At 35.4% G+C, this 15,068-nt stretch overlaps 1 protein-coding gene across 1 annotated transcript; it reads left to right on the top strand.

Moving 5' to 3' along the window:
- The first annotated feature begins 1,280 nt into the window (after positions 1–1,280).
- LOC115989816 (mitogen-activated protein kinase kinase kinase 18-like) lies at positions 1,281–3,154 on the top strand. The gene has a single exon (XM_031113697.1). The coding sequence runs from the start codon at positions 1,592–1,594 to the stop codon at positions 3,152–3,154; it is 1,563 nt and encodes a 520-aa protein (XP_030969557.1). The 5' UTR covers positions 1,281–1,591.
- The last annotated feature ends 11,914 nt before the right edge of the window (positions 3,155–15,068 follow it).

Genomic DNA, 15,068 nt, shown 5'->3' on the forward strand with positions numbered 1-15,068 from the left:
CGGTGATCGGCTTTGATTTCGAACGAAATACAAAGATCAAGCATAAGTTTGATTCCTGAAGAACAAAATCAACAGATCTACAACCCAAAGAGAAGATCTACAAACCCAAAGAACAAATCCAAAAATCCAAAGAACATCCACAAATCCAAAGAACAAAATCCCAAAGAACAGATCCACAAATCCATAGATAAATGAACCTAAGAGATGAAATAGAAAGATTGAATCTGAGAGATGGAGGCGAAGACGAGCTAGGACGTTGTGGATGAAGAGCGAAGGTCGACAACGAAGTGCACAGATTGATGATGGAGAGGCAGAGATCGACGATGGAGAGGTAGAATCGACGACGAGCAAGATCGGCGAAGGGTAGTAGAGATTGTGAGACTGAGAGGAGAGAGTGAGAGTAAGAACTGAGAGTGAGAACTGAGAGTAACAAACTTCAAACCTTTAAACCCATTTATATGGTAGTCAAGTCGGGTGGCTCGAGTATTAGAGGAAGAGACCTGCACCCGATCCGCCGGAATTGGTTTTGAAAAGTAAGGACCCGTTGCCGATCGCCGGAGTAATCGGATCGGGTGGCAGACGTTTCAGGTCCTGTCAGGTGGGTCAGATATGCGGGTTGTCTAGATAGCCCTAGTTAGGCCCCACCTGAGTCCGTACTGGAAAAAATTGTGTTTATTTTATTTTACTTTATTTTGTTTGTGCTTAGATTTTTGACATGATAGGCTTATAGAACCCCTTGATTCATTGCACCACGCCCCCACTCTCCAAGCACTACACTACCTCATCACAGCCGTCCTAAATTAATTAAGATCAAAATCACCAGTAAATAACAAAATGTTACCTCTTAGTTAGTGGTCGTCACTGATAACTATTGATTCCGTAACAAAGAAGCCAACAAAGACAATCAAATAAAAAAAATGATCTAATCTAACCGATCTTAAGGACAATAATCTTGTACTGTAATACAACAAGCAACTTAGCTAGTATGCCTCCACGTTCCCAGACAATAACAATTTCCTCCCAAAAAACAAATAATGATAAATAAATAAATGCTTTCTTCCACGAACCATCCTATATTTCCACGAATATACCACATGTCAAAATTGGTAAAACCAATCCAATACCGGATCAAGACAAACCTTGCAAGTAAAAAAAAAAAAAAAAAACTTAAAAACCATGATCTCATAAAATCAACGGTCCAGATAAACCCCGCTTTAAGAGGGATAAGGATAAAACCCAGTATCTCTCCAAACCTCAATTCCGCACCCCCACTACCACTTTTAACGTCAACACCGACCAGTTCCTGCCCCAGTAAACCTCTTCGACGTCATCAAACCGTTCATCAAATTATCCATTTTGTAATTTCCTTCTTTTTTTTTTTTTGGCGAAAAATTCCATGTCGGACCAAAAATATTTTTAATTTTTTTAGAAGATATGTTCCAAATTCTAAATTTTAGGCGCTCACATTCCGTGTATATATAAGCAGCTACTTATCTTGGACCCCCCACAAAATAGAAAGACACATAGTAAACACCCGCTTTGCTTTGAGAGATTTTAGAAGGTGCTATTGGCTTAGCTCGAACAAATCAACATGGTTTCTTGGGTTAGAGGGAAGTGTGTAGGCAAAGGAAGTTTTGGTACAGTGAGTCTCGGGGTTAACATATCGGACGGTCGTGTATTTGCAGTGAAGTCCGTGGATCAAAATTCCGGTATGGTTAGTCAATTGGAGGCTTTGGAGAACGAAATTCGGATCCTCCGATCGTTGTCTTCGCCTTACGTGGTCGGGTTCCTTGGGGACGATGTCACCTGCGAGTCTCCAACGACGTCGTACCGGAACTTGCACATGGAGTATTTGCCAGGTGGCACCGTGGCTGACTTGGCAAAACGAATTGCCGACGTGGACGAGAGAATTGTACGGTCGCACACTTGGTGTTTAGTCTCGGCTTTGAGGTACTTACATTCACAAGGCATTGTTCATTGCGATGTCAAGGGGAGGAACGTTTTGGTGGGTCCCAATTCCAGTTTAGCAAAGCTCACCGACTTTGGATCGTCGGTTGAGCTCTCAGGAGACACGTGTAAGGCACCGATTCTGCCACGAGGGAGTCCTTTGTGGATGGCACCGGAGGTAATTAGGCGGGAATCTCAGGGGCCAGAATCAGACGTATGGTCTTTGGGGTGTACTGTGATCGAAATGATAACCGGGAAGCCAGCGTGGGAGGATCGCGGGGTTCACACGCTGAGTCGAATCGTATTCTCGGACGAGTTGCCTGAGTTCCCAACTCGGTTGTCGGAACTTGGCCGGGATTTCCTCGAGAAGTGTCTTAGGAGAGAGCCGAGCAAGCGATGGAGCTGTGATCAGCTGCTACAGCATCCATTTCTTTTGGCTGTGTCGCCAAATACAGTTACGGTTTCCGACACGTCACCTCGTTGCGTACTCGACTGGGTTAACTCAGAGTTCGAGGAAGACTATGAAGATGATGATGATGATGATGACGATGACGACGAAGAGTTTTCTGCTAAAGAGAGAATTGGTAAATTAGCAACAAGCAGAGGGTTAAATTGGGAATCGGATGGTTGGGTGGTAGTGAGAGATTTGGAAATTGCATGTGACACAGAGGAAGCAGCAGGTGGGAATTCTTGTTGTGGGGACGGAGGAAGGGTAGGGACAAGTACGGAATATGAAAGTTTAATGAGGACAAAAGAGGAAATAGCTGGAACAACCACCGCATATTCGGATTCTCAAAGGACAACTACTGCAACAACAACAGAGAGGACACGTTTGGAATATTCAAATTCAGGTCGTGGTTGTGGCGGTACAAATTTACTGAGTCTGGTTGGGCAGTATAGTAATAGTAATAATAATTACTGCGAATGGGATTGTGGGCTCTCATGGTGTTGGGCTTTCGGTGGATGCGTTTGTAATGCTAAGTTGAGCTGTCGGTATGGATCACAAAAAGTAGATTTTGCGGTGGAGAGTCAATGGACAAGCTATTACAGCTTGTGCTTGTCTATTGTAATATTATTATTATTACTTTTATTCTTCTCATTAGATTTGACAGTAACATTCGTGAATAAATTATTATTCCTATTGTTTGCCTCTTATTCTGGGCCTCAATTTTATTTATGCATACATGATACCTGTGACCACGCCTGAAAGTAGCTTCCTGTCTTTATATTTTACAGAAGATGGCACTAACCAGATTTAAATATAGTAAAAAAAAAATGTCCACTTGATCAATTGGGATTTGGGTGCTATAATCTATGGCAATGGCATGCTGGGAGTGAAATAGTAGAAGTTGGGGTGGTTCCAGATAAGGGAATGAATGAGAATACTAATAATCTAGGTTCATTGTCTTTCTTCAAACATATCAAAATAGTGAGTAATACTAATACTAATAATAGTGGGCTAGTGGCACACTTCTTTTAACAAATGGAGGAACTTGCGCAAAGGGCAAATGACGCAAGTGGTGGCGTTAAAGAGTTGCCTATGGATTTGCCACTTGCACCACTAGCCACGTAATTATGAATCATCTTAACCATTCATAATTATGATATTTTAGAAGCGATAAAGATGTATATACAATTTAGAACCAAAGATCAATTTGTAGAAGGCATTGTCGTTTGTGGGGATGAATAATAAATGAGAAATATTAAAATTTATCCATTAGTTTGTTTTTTTACTAGAATTCCGAGTTTTCAGTTTCCTTGACGGCTTCTTTAGCAAACAACATGCCGTAAGGACAACTCGCTACGAAAGATTATCCGTATCAAACGCGTGTTACTAGAGCCCACGCTTGGGCCATTGAGATTTGAGATATGGAAGAAATGGATTGGGTTAATGTGATCTTTTCCTTGAGACATATTGTTGGCGTGAAACATAGGTTGAATCTTGAATGGACCAAGAATATTAAAAGAATTATCCAACTACAAGGTATCTTAAGCAATTGATTAACGACAGTGGAATAATACTACTAGCTCCAAAGTTTTATTCCATTTGGTATTATGGAATTTTTGCTTATTCTTGCTGCTTTTAAGCAATAAATGAGTAATCCATCCAATGCCAGGTAACAATAAGAAATAAAGAATTGAAGGAAAATTCAAGTCTAAAACAATAAAGCTAATCAAAATCGTAGAAACCCCATAAGAGATTATCCTAAAGAAAACAAAACAATTTTCTCTTGAAGACTATTACTTTAGCTACTGATTTTATGGCTACTAAATTGGATATGTCACTTGATGATCTTATTAAAAATAGAGGTTCCCGTGAGAGAGTTAGATAAGTAACAGCTATTTGATTTAGTTTTACAGATTTTTGTAGATTAGGTATTTTGTTGTATTGGATATGGCATGATAGTGGTAATGTTTTTTAGAGACTTTTAATTATTGATTTCGTCCTTTTCAATGTTGGGCTTTTCTGGGTTTTGCATGTTATTCTTAAAATTTTAGTTGATAATCTGTTTGAGTGATGAGGGGGGAAAATCAAACGTCTTGATTTGAATTATATGGAGTAGTAAGTATGGTTAAGCTATATATAGGTAAATCATTCCAATTTTTTGCAGCATTCCCTGTTATAATGTTTTGAAGATAAAATGTTAAGGATAGTCTTAAAAAAAAAAAAAAAAACTATGTAGAGGGTTTTAATTTACTGCTTGAGTTTTTTAATCATATTTATGATGAGTATTTTTAATCATGGCTTTTGAGTAAAATTTGATGGCCAAAATTGCACCATACTTGTCACAAATAAAAAGATATATGTTGCAACTAACAATGGCAAAATTGTTGATTGATGTGCATCATTAAAATGTTGAATTTTGGTTAAAAGGTTGATATCAACCTTGTAAGGACGTCTTCAAAAAAAAAAAAAAAAACCTTGTAAGGACCAAATTTGGGGCCCTAGCCCAAGGGATGTATGAACTTAGGCCCAAAGAGTCCAATACAACAAATTTGTAGAGAGTGGGTTGGAAAACCGGGCTTTAGTGAGCTAGACAACAAGTAAAGTGGATCAAGATGACAAGAAAATGTAAGTAGACTAGTTTAATCTAAATAAAATCGTTCTCGGCACAGTCTGAGGAGATCAATTCTTATATATTACTCTCAAGTTAGATTACAAATTCAATTCTTGATTTCTATAGTGTTTTTCTCTTAATTTCTTGATCCCCTCTCTTCAGGGTCTTATTTTTGTTTTAAACTCTCTTCCTTCTTTGCTCTTTACCCTCCACGTGTAGGGCAGACTACTGGTATTTGATCATTGTCTCATCAGCACCTTCCTGAAGTCTTTGGTAGTAACTGTAAGGCTGAAAATTACTGTTCAGGTATCACCTCCACATTAATGCGGCCAGTTGGTTAGGTGCAGAGCATTCAATGTAATGGTAGCAGCTTTCTCTTTAGATATTTTAGAACTTCCCTCCATTCTGTGCTTCTGTGATGCTTATCCATATCAATAGAATCTCCTGGAACACTGCCCTGGACGGTAGACCACCACTTCAAACCTCAGCTTTGCTCAGTCGAGGAGAGATTCATCCTCAAACCATCCTCATGGACCTATTTGATCAAAACTAACCTCTTCACTTACTAACACGGACTCCTCTGATTATATTCGCCCTTCCTCGGACTACTTCATGTCTTTGGATTGGGCCTCCAGCCAAATATACACATAGACATATATATCGCTAGGCTTAACATCCCTACAAACCTAATTTTTAGCATCTTTCACAATTTTAAGTGAATACATGTAAATTTGTTCAATAGTTAATTTTAATGTCTTATAGGGTTTTGAGGAGTATATAAATTTGATTTTGGATAGTGCTGGAAAAGTCAACATCAAGAGGAAGAGCAAAAAACTTTAGATGGGTTCATTTTCTTTTACTTTTAGTCTCCCAAATGTGCATGCTCTGAACATGGTACATCTATTTTGTTATGGGTCGATTACATCAAAAAAGATGTAAAGGTTAGATTCTTCTTAAGAGATGCACCACAACAATCACCTCTCTCTCTCTCAATAGTGGAAAGTGATGATTTTAGTAATTGTGTAAATTGGCATTATGTTGCCTTTTCAATTTCATTAAAGTCTAGCATCTTTGTTTACTGGTAATGTTAGAATTTAGATACATCTTGGACATCAAGAATGATTAATATAATTTATGAAAGATATTTGATTGAATGAGTATGAAGTTAACTATATTTGTGTAATTAATTGTATTGGATAGTACTTATATTAGTTATATATTTTTTAAATATAATCTCAAGCTCTTTTTTTTTTTTTTGAGAAAGTAATCTCAAGCTCTTGGTTATCACGATTTCTCAGTGCATGTGATAGATTTTATTACTTTGCAAGTGATAGATTTTATTGGTTTAATTTATAAATTATACCATGATATTGATATATATATATATATATTTTTTTTTTTTTCATATTAGGGAAGTTATCAATAGTTTTTTCGTACATTGCACGGGTTAACAATTAGTTGTCTTTATAACCGAAATAGAAGTTCTTTCAAACAAAAACAAAAACCAAAAAGGCATAAATTTTGTTTTTAGCTTTGTATTTATTTAAATAAATATGCAAAATTTTCCCATCACACATGACACGTTAAGGCTGATTATTATTTTTTTTCCTTTTTGTGATAAGATAGGTATTTGAATTTAGATTTACTCTAAAAATTTACACTGTTTTTTTGGTTTTGGATTTTGAAAATTGATCCAAAGCATTTCAAATAGTCATCCCTCGATTTTCTCAATCATTGCAAAAAGAAATCAAATATGAGAAAATTGATAAGGCAACCAATCAAATGAAAGAAAAATGAGACTGTGCTAAAGATATAGACCAATAGATCATTAATTTCCAGCGAAATACGCCAAGTGATTCACACTCCTCTCTTGCTTGCACCACAGTGCAATGTGAACAATCGACATGAGGATCATAAATATGATTGCCAATTAATTGCTTCTAGATATTGTGCAACATTGGAATCTCTGGGTGGGCCTCTTTTCTTTATTTATTTATATAAATTATTATTTAGGCGTTTCTGGTGCAATGAAGCTTCCTGTGAATATGCTTTTTTTTTTTTGCTGCTTATTCTCTTTAATTATACATCTTCCAATCTAATGAATGAAACACGAGGAGGACTATTCCCCCATCTTGCTTAATCTAATTATATATAAATGGATCAACTTACACGCTCTTTCAAATTGGAAAAAAGCTTCACCACATAAAATTCTGGCATTTGGAAATTAATGATATAGTAGAATATAAATTTTGATCGTTGCATTTAAAAATAATTTGGTTAGTTTTTCTCATCAAGGTTTGCAACAAAGCTATCCTTCCACTCATTCTCAAAATAATAATAATAATAATAATATAATAATAATAATTAATAATTAATAATAATAATAATAATAATAATTATTATTATTATTATTATTGTAGGTACTCAGAAAATAAAGGCCCAAGCCCACTAAGAACCGTGGTACCTTATCCTTCAAAACAAGCCCAAATAATAGAATTTTCTTTAGAGAGTGGGAAAATACTTCAAGTGCAATTCTAAGCTAAGTTCAAGTCTAAGGCCGAAGAGCCCAGAGTAACAGAGAGGTGTAACACAAATAGAGAATGAGAAAAAAATGCTCTCCTCGGGCAGGTCTGAGAATCGGTTTCTTATATATAATTTGTTCAAGTTCTACACTAGATAATACACTGTTCACTTTCTTGTCTTTCTACTTCTTAGAGAAAATGTCCCTCCTTATTTCTAGGAGATTCTCTTCCTTTTATATTCCCATTTCTTGCGTCCTAACCTTCTACCTGTATGCCTCCAAGCATTCCTAAGGATAATTATCCCATCAAAACTCTACTGAATGTGGTGGAAGGGGCTGCTAGCTATGAAGTTACTGTTCAGGAATCATTTCTTCATTAATGCAACTGAGAAGGTTAGTGCAGGGCATTCAGTGCGGAGGAGGGAAGTGTTCCTTCCAGGAAACTTCCTTCTATCGTCCTTGCCTTCATCGCTACCCTTTCTCCTTACCCTGGAACACCACAAGACACCAATTGTCTTGATTCTATTTCCATCCTTGGGTGGGTGAAATCCTCGGAGCGCATTTATCTCTTCAGGCTTGGACTAAGCAAATTATTTCTTGGGTATAGTACTTAAGTATTGTTTCTTAAGTTCCTCTCTTAAGATTCAATCATATGGCATTTTTTCTTTTTCTTTTTTTTCTTTTTTTTTCTCATGAATGAAAGTGTATTTTTTAAATTAAGTAACCACATGGCAAAATCTTAAAATGGGAACCTAAGGAACAGCACCTAAGGTATTGGGTATAATACTTAAGTGTCGTTCCTTAGGTTCCTCTCTTAATATTCAGTCATGTGGTTTTTTTTTTTTTTTTAATGAATGGAAGTGTATTTTTTAAATTAAGTAATCACATGGTAGAATCTTAAAAAGTGAACTTAAAGAATAGTAACTAAGGTATTGTGTATATGTTTTGTCCTATTATTATTATCCTTCAACCTTTTAGTATTTATAATCATATTATTTGGCACGTGTGTGCTAAATAAATCATCCTTAAGATAAGGCAAGCTCATGAAATCGTTTAAAGTGGCGCCCTCTTCATAGCTTTTCTTTTCAAAGCTATTTTGGCTGGTGGCTACTGATCTCAATCATTTGTTTCATGTTCTCCAACCAAGTGTAATCTCCATAGGCTGTCAGGAACTTGTGGTACAGATCGATCCACTAGCAGCTCTTTTTTATTGATATAGTTCTGTGTTATCTTCGTCCTGTATGAGATGGACACAAACTTGTGATTGGCTCACAAGTTACAACACATCCCCAATTATGGAAACGATTAAACAAATACAAATACGAAAAGTATCATTTGTTTATTATAAATTTATAATCATAATTACCCATTACCATAAAGTATCATTCAGATCTAGTTGCCTGTCTTTGAATTTCATCTACCTTTTCGCTTTTTCTAAACAAGGCTGGTCAATCCAATCTTAACTCATTGGGCCTAATTGACACTTCAAAGATTTCAGCATCACTCATCAAGTGTCATTAGCCCAATCTCATCAGGAGCAGGCTGACATGATAGGTACCTTTCAATATCCATTGCCTCAAGCCCTCGACAAAAAAAAATGAGAATGGGCTTCCTAAGCTTGTCTTATGGGCAGCTATGTCTCTACCCCAAAGCTAAAGTTATTGTCAATTTTATATTGTGCTGTAGAACTGCCATTGCATCGATTAATCTACCGGGCTTAGGGGCTTTCAGATCCGTTTAATTTTAGGTGTATAGGAATTAAGAGACGATGAAGCCTAACGAGCAATGTTAATTTTATGGGCCCCCGTTCTCATCCCCAATCAACCCAGTTGGGTCATGGGGTGCTTTTGGATGGAAGGTGATGAGGATGGGGAGGTGGCCTGAATTTTGTTGGTTTTCTACTCTTTTATTCTCAATAAGAGTTGTTATTCCTTTTTTTTTTTTCTTTTTTTCTTTTTTATGGCTATAAGAATTTTAATTGAAAATTTTTATAAAAAATCCTCCAAAAAGCTTTGAAACTCAAAAGATCTATTAAAAAAATAAGGAAAATACTAAAACTTCTACAAGTTTTACTACAAAAATACTTATAAATATCAGTAACAATAAATGTGATTGATTCTACTTTAACAAGATAATAAATTAGTACTATAATTTTTTTTATACAAGTACTATAATTACTTTTTGTGATTTTTGACATATTAGTTTGTTTGTCCTCTATTCCATTTTGGGATGTCCCTAAATATTGTCTTATTTCTAAAAATAAAAGTTATTAGTTTACTAATATTCCTATTATACCCCTACTTTATTTTCAAAACTATTTGAAAAGAAAATTAACAAATATTTAAAAAATTAATCTAATTGGGGCACCTTTTTAGATGACTCATTAAGAATAACTCTTTTTTTTAAAAAAAAAAACTGATAAATTTATTTAAGGGTAGTTTTGTAAACTTATACATTTTTATAAGGCAGACAAGACAATAAATAATGTTCCCTTAAAATGTTTGACTTTTCAAACAATACAAACAAATTGAGACGGAGGGAGTAATATCTCTAACATCACTCTTTAATCAATTAAAAAACAAAAACATCACTCTTTAAAAAAATAAAAATATATATAAAAAAAAAAAAAAAAAAGCACTACCATTCTATGAATGTGAACATCATCATCATCCTAACATGGACTTTTTGATAAGGATGTGGAGAAGTGTCATATATTTTGATAAATATATATAGATTGTTATATTAACCCCTTTGCTTCTCTTTTTTCCCTAGTGCACTACTCCATTGAATTGGATGGGGTGGGAAAGACAGATAGGTTCGAAAATGGCCAAATTAGCAAATCCACCACTTGTTGGTTGGTTTTCAATTATTTTTTTTAGAAATTGGAAGTGAATAAGAATCCAAAGTGAGGGAAATTCAAATTTTGCACATCTCACTCAACATAAGATGTGTTCGGTAAAACTAGATGGTTGTTCAACTGATGTTAACTAAGGGTCTAATGAAAGCGAGATGGTTGCTCAACATTTGTAAATAAAAGACATGTTTAGTTCTGAAATGGTACAACCCGGAGCATCCTTCATGATCACATACATTAGACGATCAGGTAAGGCCACAATTTACAAAACCATTCCAATTATTAACTAAGCCCCACTTAGCAAGCTCATGAGCTGCTTGATTTACATCTTTCCTAACCCAAATGAAACTTGGTCAATCTCATTTGCTAAGTCCAACACGTCTTCAAGTATAGCCCTCAGGCTATTGCTTATGTGTGGCTGCTCTAGTACTGTTTTATGCTCCTGAAATTTATTTTCTATGACAGCCATTATAAAGAAGTAATCTTAGACAGTTTGCAAAACCATTTAAGGTTGGATAGATGGTCACTTTACACCAATACTAAAGCAAATTAAATTAAAATTTAATGGAAAACACATACAACCACAATAGAGTTAATAAACTATAGAATCTAGTTACTAGTTGACATATTTTTGCTTTGAAAAAATACTAATTTTTACTTTCAAACAAAGTAACCAAATTAAAGTTCAAGATTTCATATACATCTTAAAAGAAGAGAAAAGAAAAATTTTGGGAACCATAAATTTAGGAACTACTATAAATCTATCTTTCAAATTCACTCAATATAATATACCATTACCATCAAACCTAAGTTGGGAGCTACTTATTTAAAAAAAATAAGTTGAGAGCTGCACATTGAGCATTGTCAAATTCTTCTTTAATCATTAATCAATTATAGTAATAAGCTAAAGTTTCGGCAAACCAAACAATAGAACCGGAAGAAGATACTTCCAAATATGAAAATATCAAAACAATAAGAATATCACATATGAAAGATAAAAATCTAGCCAAATTTGTAGAGACAAAAAAAGTAGAGACAAAAATCTGATAAAATTGTTTTGATCTATCCTTCTACTTTACTCCTAAGATTCGTTTTTCATTTTGTTTTTAGGGAAATCAAATTCAAACTAAAATTTCATCCAAACCTATACCACCAACAACAAAATCATCTTCAAAATTCCATAACACAAAAATTGACCTAAATCATTCCATGATTCTCCATCCCATCCAAAAAGCCAAACTCCAAACTCACACAATTTGATTTAGTAAAGGATATAAGCAACATAGATTAGCAAGGTTACCATAATAGAAACTAGCACCAATGATAAACATGACTAATGTTGATATAATCAAAAGGTATCTAACAAAATGTACCAAATTCCTCTTCAGCTTAGCAACAAACATGAAATTTGACTTCAGTTGTATCATACATTACCTGCAAGGAATCATCAATATTAATCTAAGCAGCCCAATAGCCAATAAACCCCAAACTCACAATACCAAACCCCAACTCCATAAGACCCATCTCTTCCCTAAACAGAAACACCCAAATCTTACCCATAACAGAATCGCAAAGCCAATCCATTATCATACGAGTCAGTGTTCTCACCCATAACAAAGCATTTATCTTTCAAGTGAGATTTGGTTATAAAAATAAGACCCTTCTAAGGTGAGATTATGGTGCCAAATCCATCATCATAAAAAGATAGACCCTTGCAATTTTAGGGGAAACAAAAAAGCATACAAATAAGATATCAAAATTAAAGAAAATAAGCATAAAAAGAAAGAGAAGACCACTTTCATGCGATGTTAGGTGTTGGAAGCGGTGAGGTCAACAACGTAGCTCCGACGGCGATGCTAGGCAGTGGCTATGAAGGTGTGGAGTTAAAAGAGAGAGAGAGAGAGAGAACAGAGATGGAGAGAGAAAATTTTGATTTTGCAATTTTAGGCGAAGAGATGTGTTAAGAGCATTCATAGCTGGACTTGCAAATGCCATATGTAAGCATATTTTAGCATTAAGGCATTAAAGGTGAGCAACATCTGGTCTTGTAAAATTGCAAAATTGTAAAATGTAAAGTTGTGATTTACAACTATGTTTTATGTTGGCTTTAATCCATGACAAAAAGTGTTGTAATTGCTCTAATTTTGTTCCTTGTATTTTGTGGGATTTTATTGTATTGGATTTAGTATTAAGTTGGTGAAGACTCAAGCTTAAATGAAGAATCAGTGGATTTCGCGAGAAGCTCGTTAAGCCGCGAAAGAGCATGTAAGGAGCACATGACTGGAAGCTGAAGAGACGTGCCAGGCTGTCGTTTTCTACCTGGAGGAGAGCATGTAAGGAGCACATGACTGGAAGCTGAAGAGACGTGCCAGGCTGTCGTTATTCTACCTGGAGGATTTTTATGTGTGAATTCCTTACCCTTCACCCATACTATATATACCCTTATTACCTACAAATGTAAGAGAGGTCATTCAAAGAGAAAAACCCTAAATAGGTTTTCTACAACATACACACCCATCTTTTTGAGAGAGAGTTACTCATTCTTAGTGAGAATTAATTGTAGCCTCTTCTCCTTCCCTCTCCCATTATCATACCTTGAGAGGAGATTTGTACCCAAACATAATCCATACCTTTTCAGAGTGTAGTGAGTGTTTTTGGTGTTGCTGGGAAGTATTGAAAGATGCCAAGGTTGGCAGATGCAACATGGAGCTTGTTACGGGATCCGGAGAGCTAGATAAGACACGGTTCCGAGAAGCCTTGTTGGAGTAGGAGCTTGGAGGGCTTAGGTACAGAAGGTAGATTAGGCTTGGAGGGTCTTTTGCTTACCCATGTATCCCAACTGATTGTCTAGTAGATCGATTTCCGTTTGGAGGGCGACGGAGAGGTTTTTCGCCGAATTCTTCGGTTTCCTCTTCGATAACACGTCTCAGTGTTATCTATGTTTGCATCCCTCTTCCCAACTCTTGTTTATTTCATTTTACTGCTGTGTTGCTTTAATTATGAAGTAGAGTAGCTCTCGTGTTTGTATGCTTGTGTTTACACTATTCCGCACTTAGTATTAAGTTAGTGTAAAATCAACCAAGCCGTAATTAAAATTGGGGGTCTAAACAAGCTATTGTGTTTTCAACACATTTTTGAGCTTTCATAAAAAATTTTGGCATTGTGCTATAGTGCCATCATAAATGTATGATGGCACTGTAGCATTATTGTATCTTTTTTTAATCAAATTTATTCTCTCTCTCCTTTCTTTTCTCTCTCATTCACACGGTCTCTCATCCTCTCTCTCTCTCTCTCTCTATTGCTGAAGCCTCTCACCAAGCCTTTCTCTTTCACTCCAAATGTCTCTACTGATTCACCCTCACCCATCTCCAAATCCCTTTGCCAATTTACTCATCTCATAAACCCAACACTCTAGATATCTTTACCCATTTAACTCTTCACTCTATCACTCTCTCTTCAAACCTAGATTCTCAAGGGTTTTTGGGTTTGGGTTAAGATTTTGTTTGCAAAATCTCAAAATGAAGCTCTGTCGGTGTTGGGGGTTTTGTGCCCTCTTGGTGATTAATTGGTCTCTCATCGGATTAGTGGAGGAGGTTAGGCTATCCTGAGAGCAAGCTTCGTGCTAACCGTAACACATCGTAAAAACTCAAATCAAATCAAAATCAAAGCAATATACTAGGTGGGTTTTGATCAATGTATTTGAGTTTCTGTGTTTATGTTTCTTTTCTCTCTCTACAAGAAAAAGGGGGATTCAGCTTGTGTTTGTGTTTGGGTTTTGATCAAAGAATTGTTGTTGATGTTTGCAGAGGTGGGATTTAGCTTCATCACGAGGGGTTTTTTCTCTCTGTTACGGGATTAGCATCTTCCGAAAGTTTGCTCATGTTCAACTTCAATTACCAATAAGTTTTGCTCTCTATCTATTTCTCTCCCTTCTCTCTTTTCTCTTTGTTTCTGTACCCCTCTATAAAATTGTGCTTTGATAAGCTTTTTTTTTTCCCTTACAAATCATTCAACAACTCCTCCTAGCAAAGGTTAATAGATCTGTAACAGTAATTATTTTATTCCTTTATACCAAAATCCCAATTTTATTAGATAATCGGTGTTCTTGTTTAGTGACTTTTTCTTCAACAAATTAATATGTTGTATGCAAAGGTTCTATCAATGGTTTTTGTTGTGTTCAACTCTATGGTGTTTATTTGATTTCTATTTGTACATGTTGGCTATGTCTGGGCTATGTTTGCAAATATATTATGCAGAGTATATTTTGAGTTATATTTGCTACTGTATTCTATTAATATTTAGCTGTGGAAAGGGCTAGTATTTCTGTAACAAAAAATTAATGTAGTATATATAGTCGAAATATATTGATTAGTAGCTGTCAACATATATTGTTTTAATTAGGAGTTGTCAACATATATTGTAGGATGTTGCTATACGTGAGAAGCTGCCACCAAAATATTATGATTAGCTTATACTGATTGTAAAGATACAAATAAGAATTGATTTGAGTTTTCAGCATAATCACAATATGTAAAGGCTCTAAATTTATATATGAATATACAGACGGTCAAATACAAATTAAGTATTTAAGATACAATGAGTTTAAAATACAAATAACTCTTCTTATCTTATCACAATCTATAGATTTTTTTTTTTTTTTTTGGAGAAACAATAGATTTGGTTAAAT

Source organism: Quercus lobata, chromosome 1, assembly GCF_001633185.2.
Source record: "Quercus lobata isolate SW786 chromosome 1, ValleyOak3.0 Primary Assembly, whole genome shotgun sequence".
Taxonomy (NCBI): Eukaryota; Viridiplantae; Streptophyta; class Magnoliopsida; order Fagales; family Fagaceae; genus Quercus; species Quercus lobata.

Excerpts from the sequence above, each read along its gene's own strand:
- LOC115989816 (XM_031113697.1), top strand. The coding sequence starts at position 1,592 with ATGGTTTCTTGGGTTAGAGGGAAGTGTGTAGGCAAAGGAAGTTTTGGT.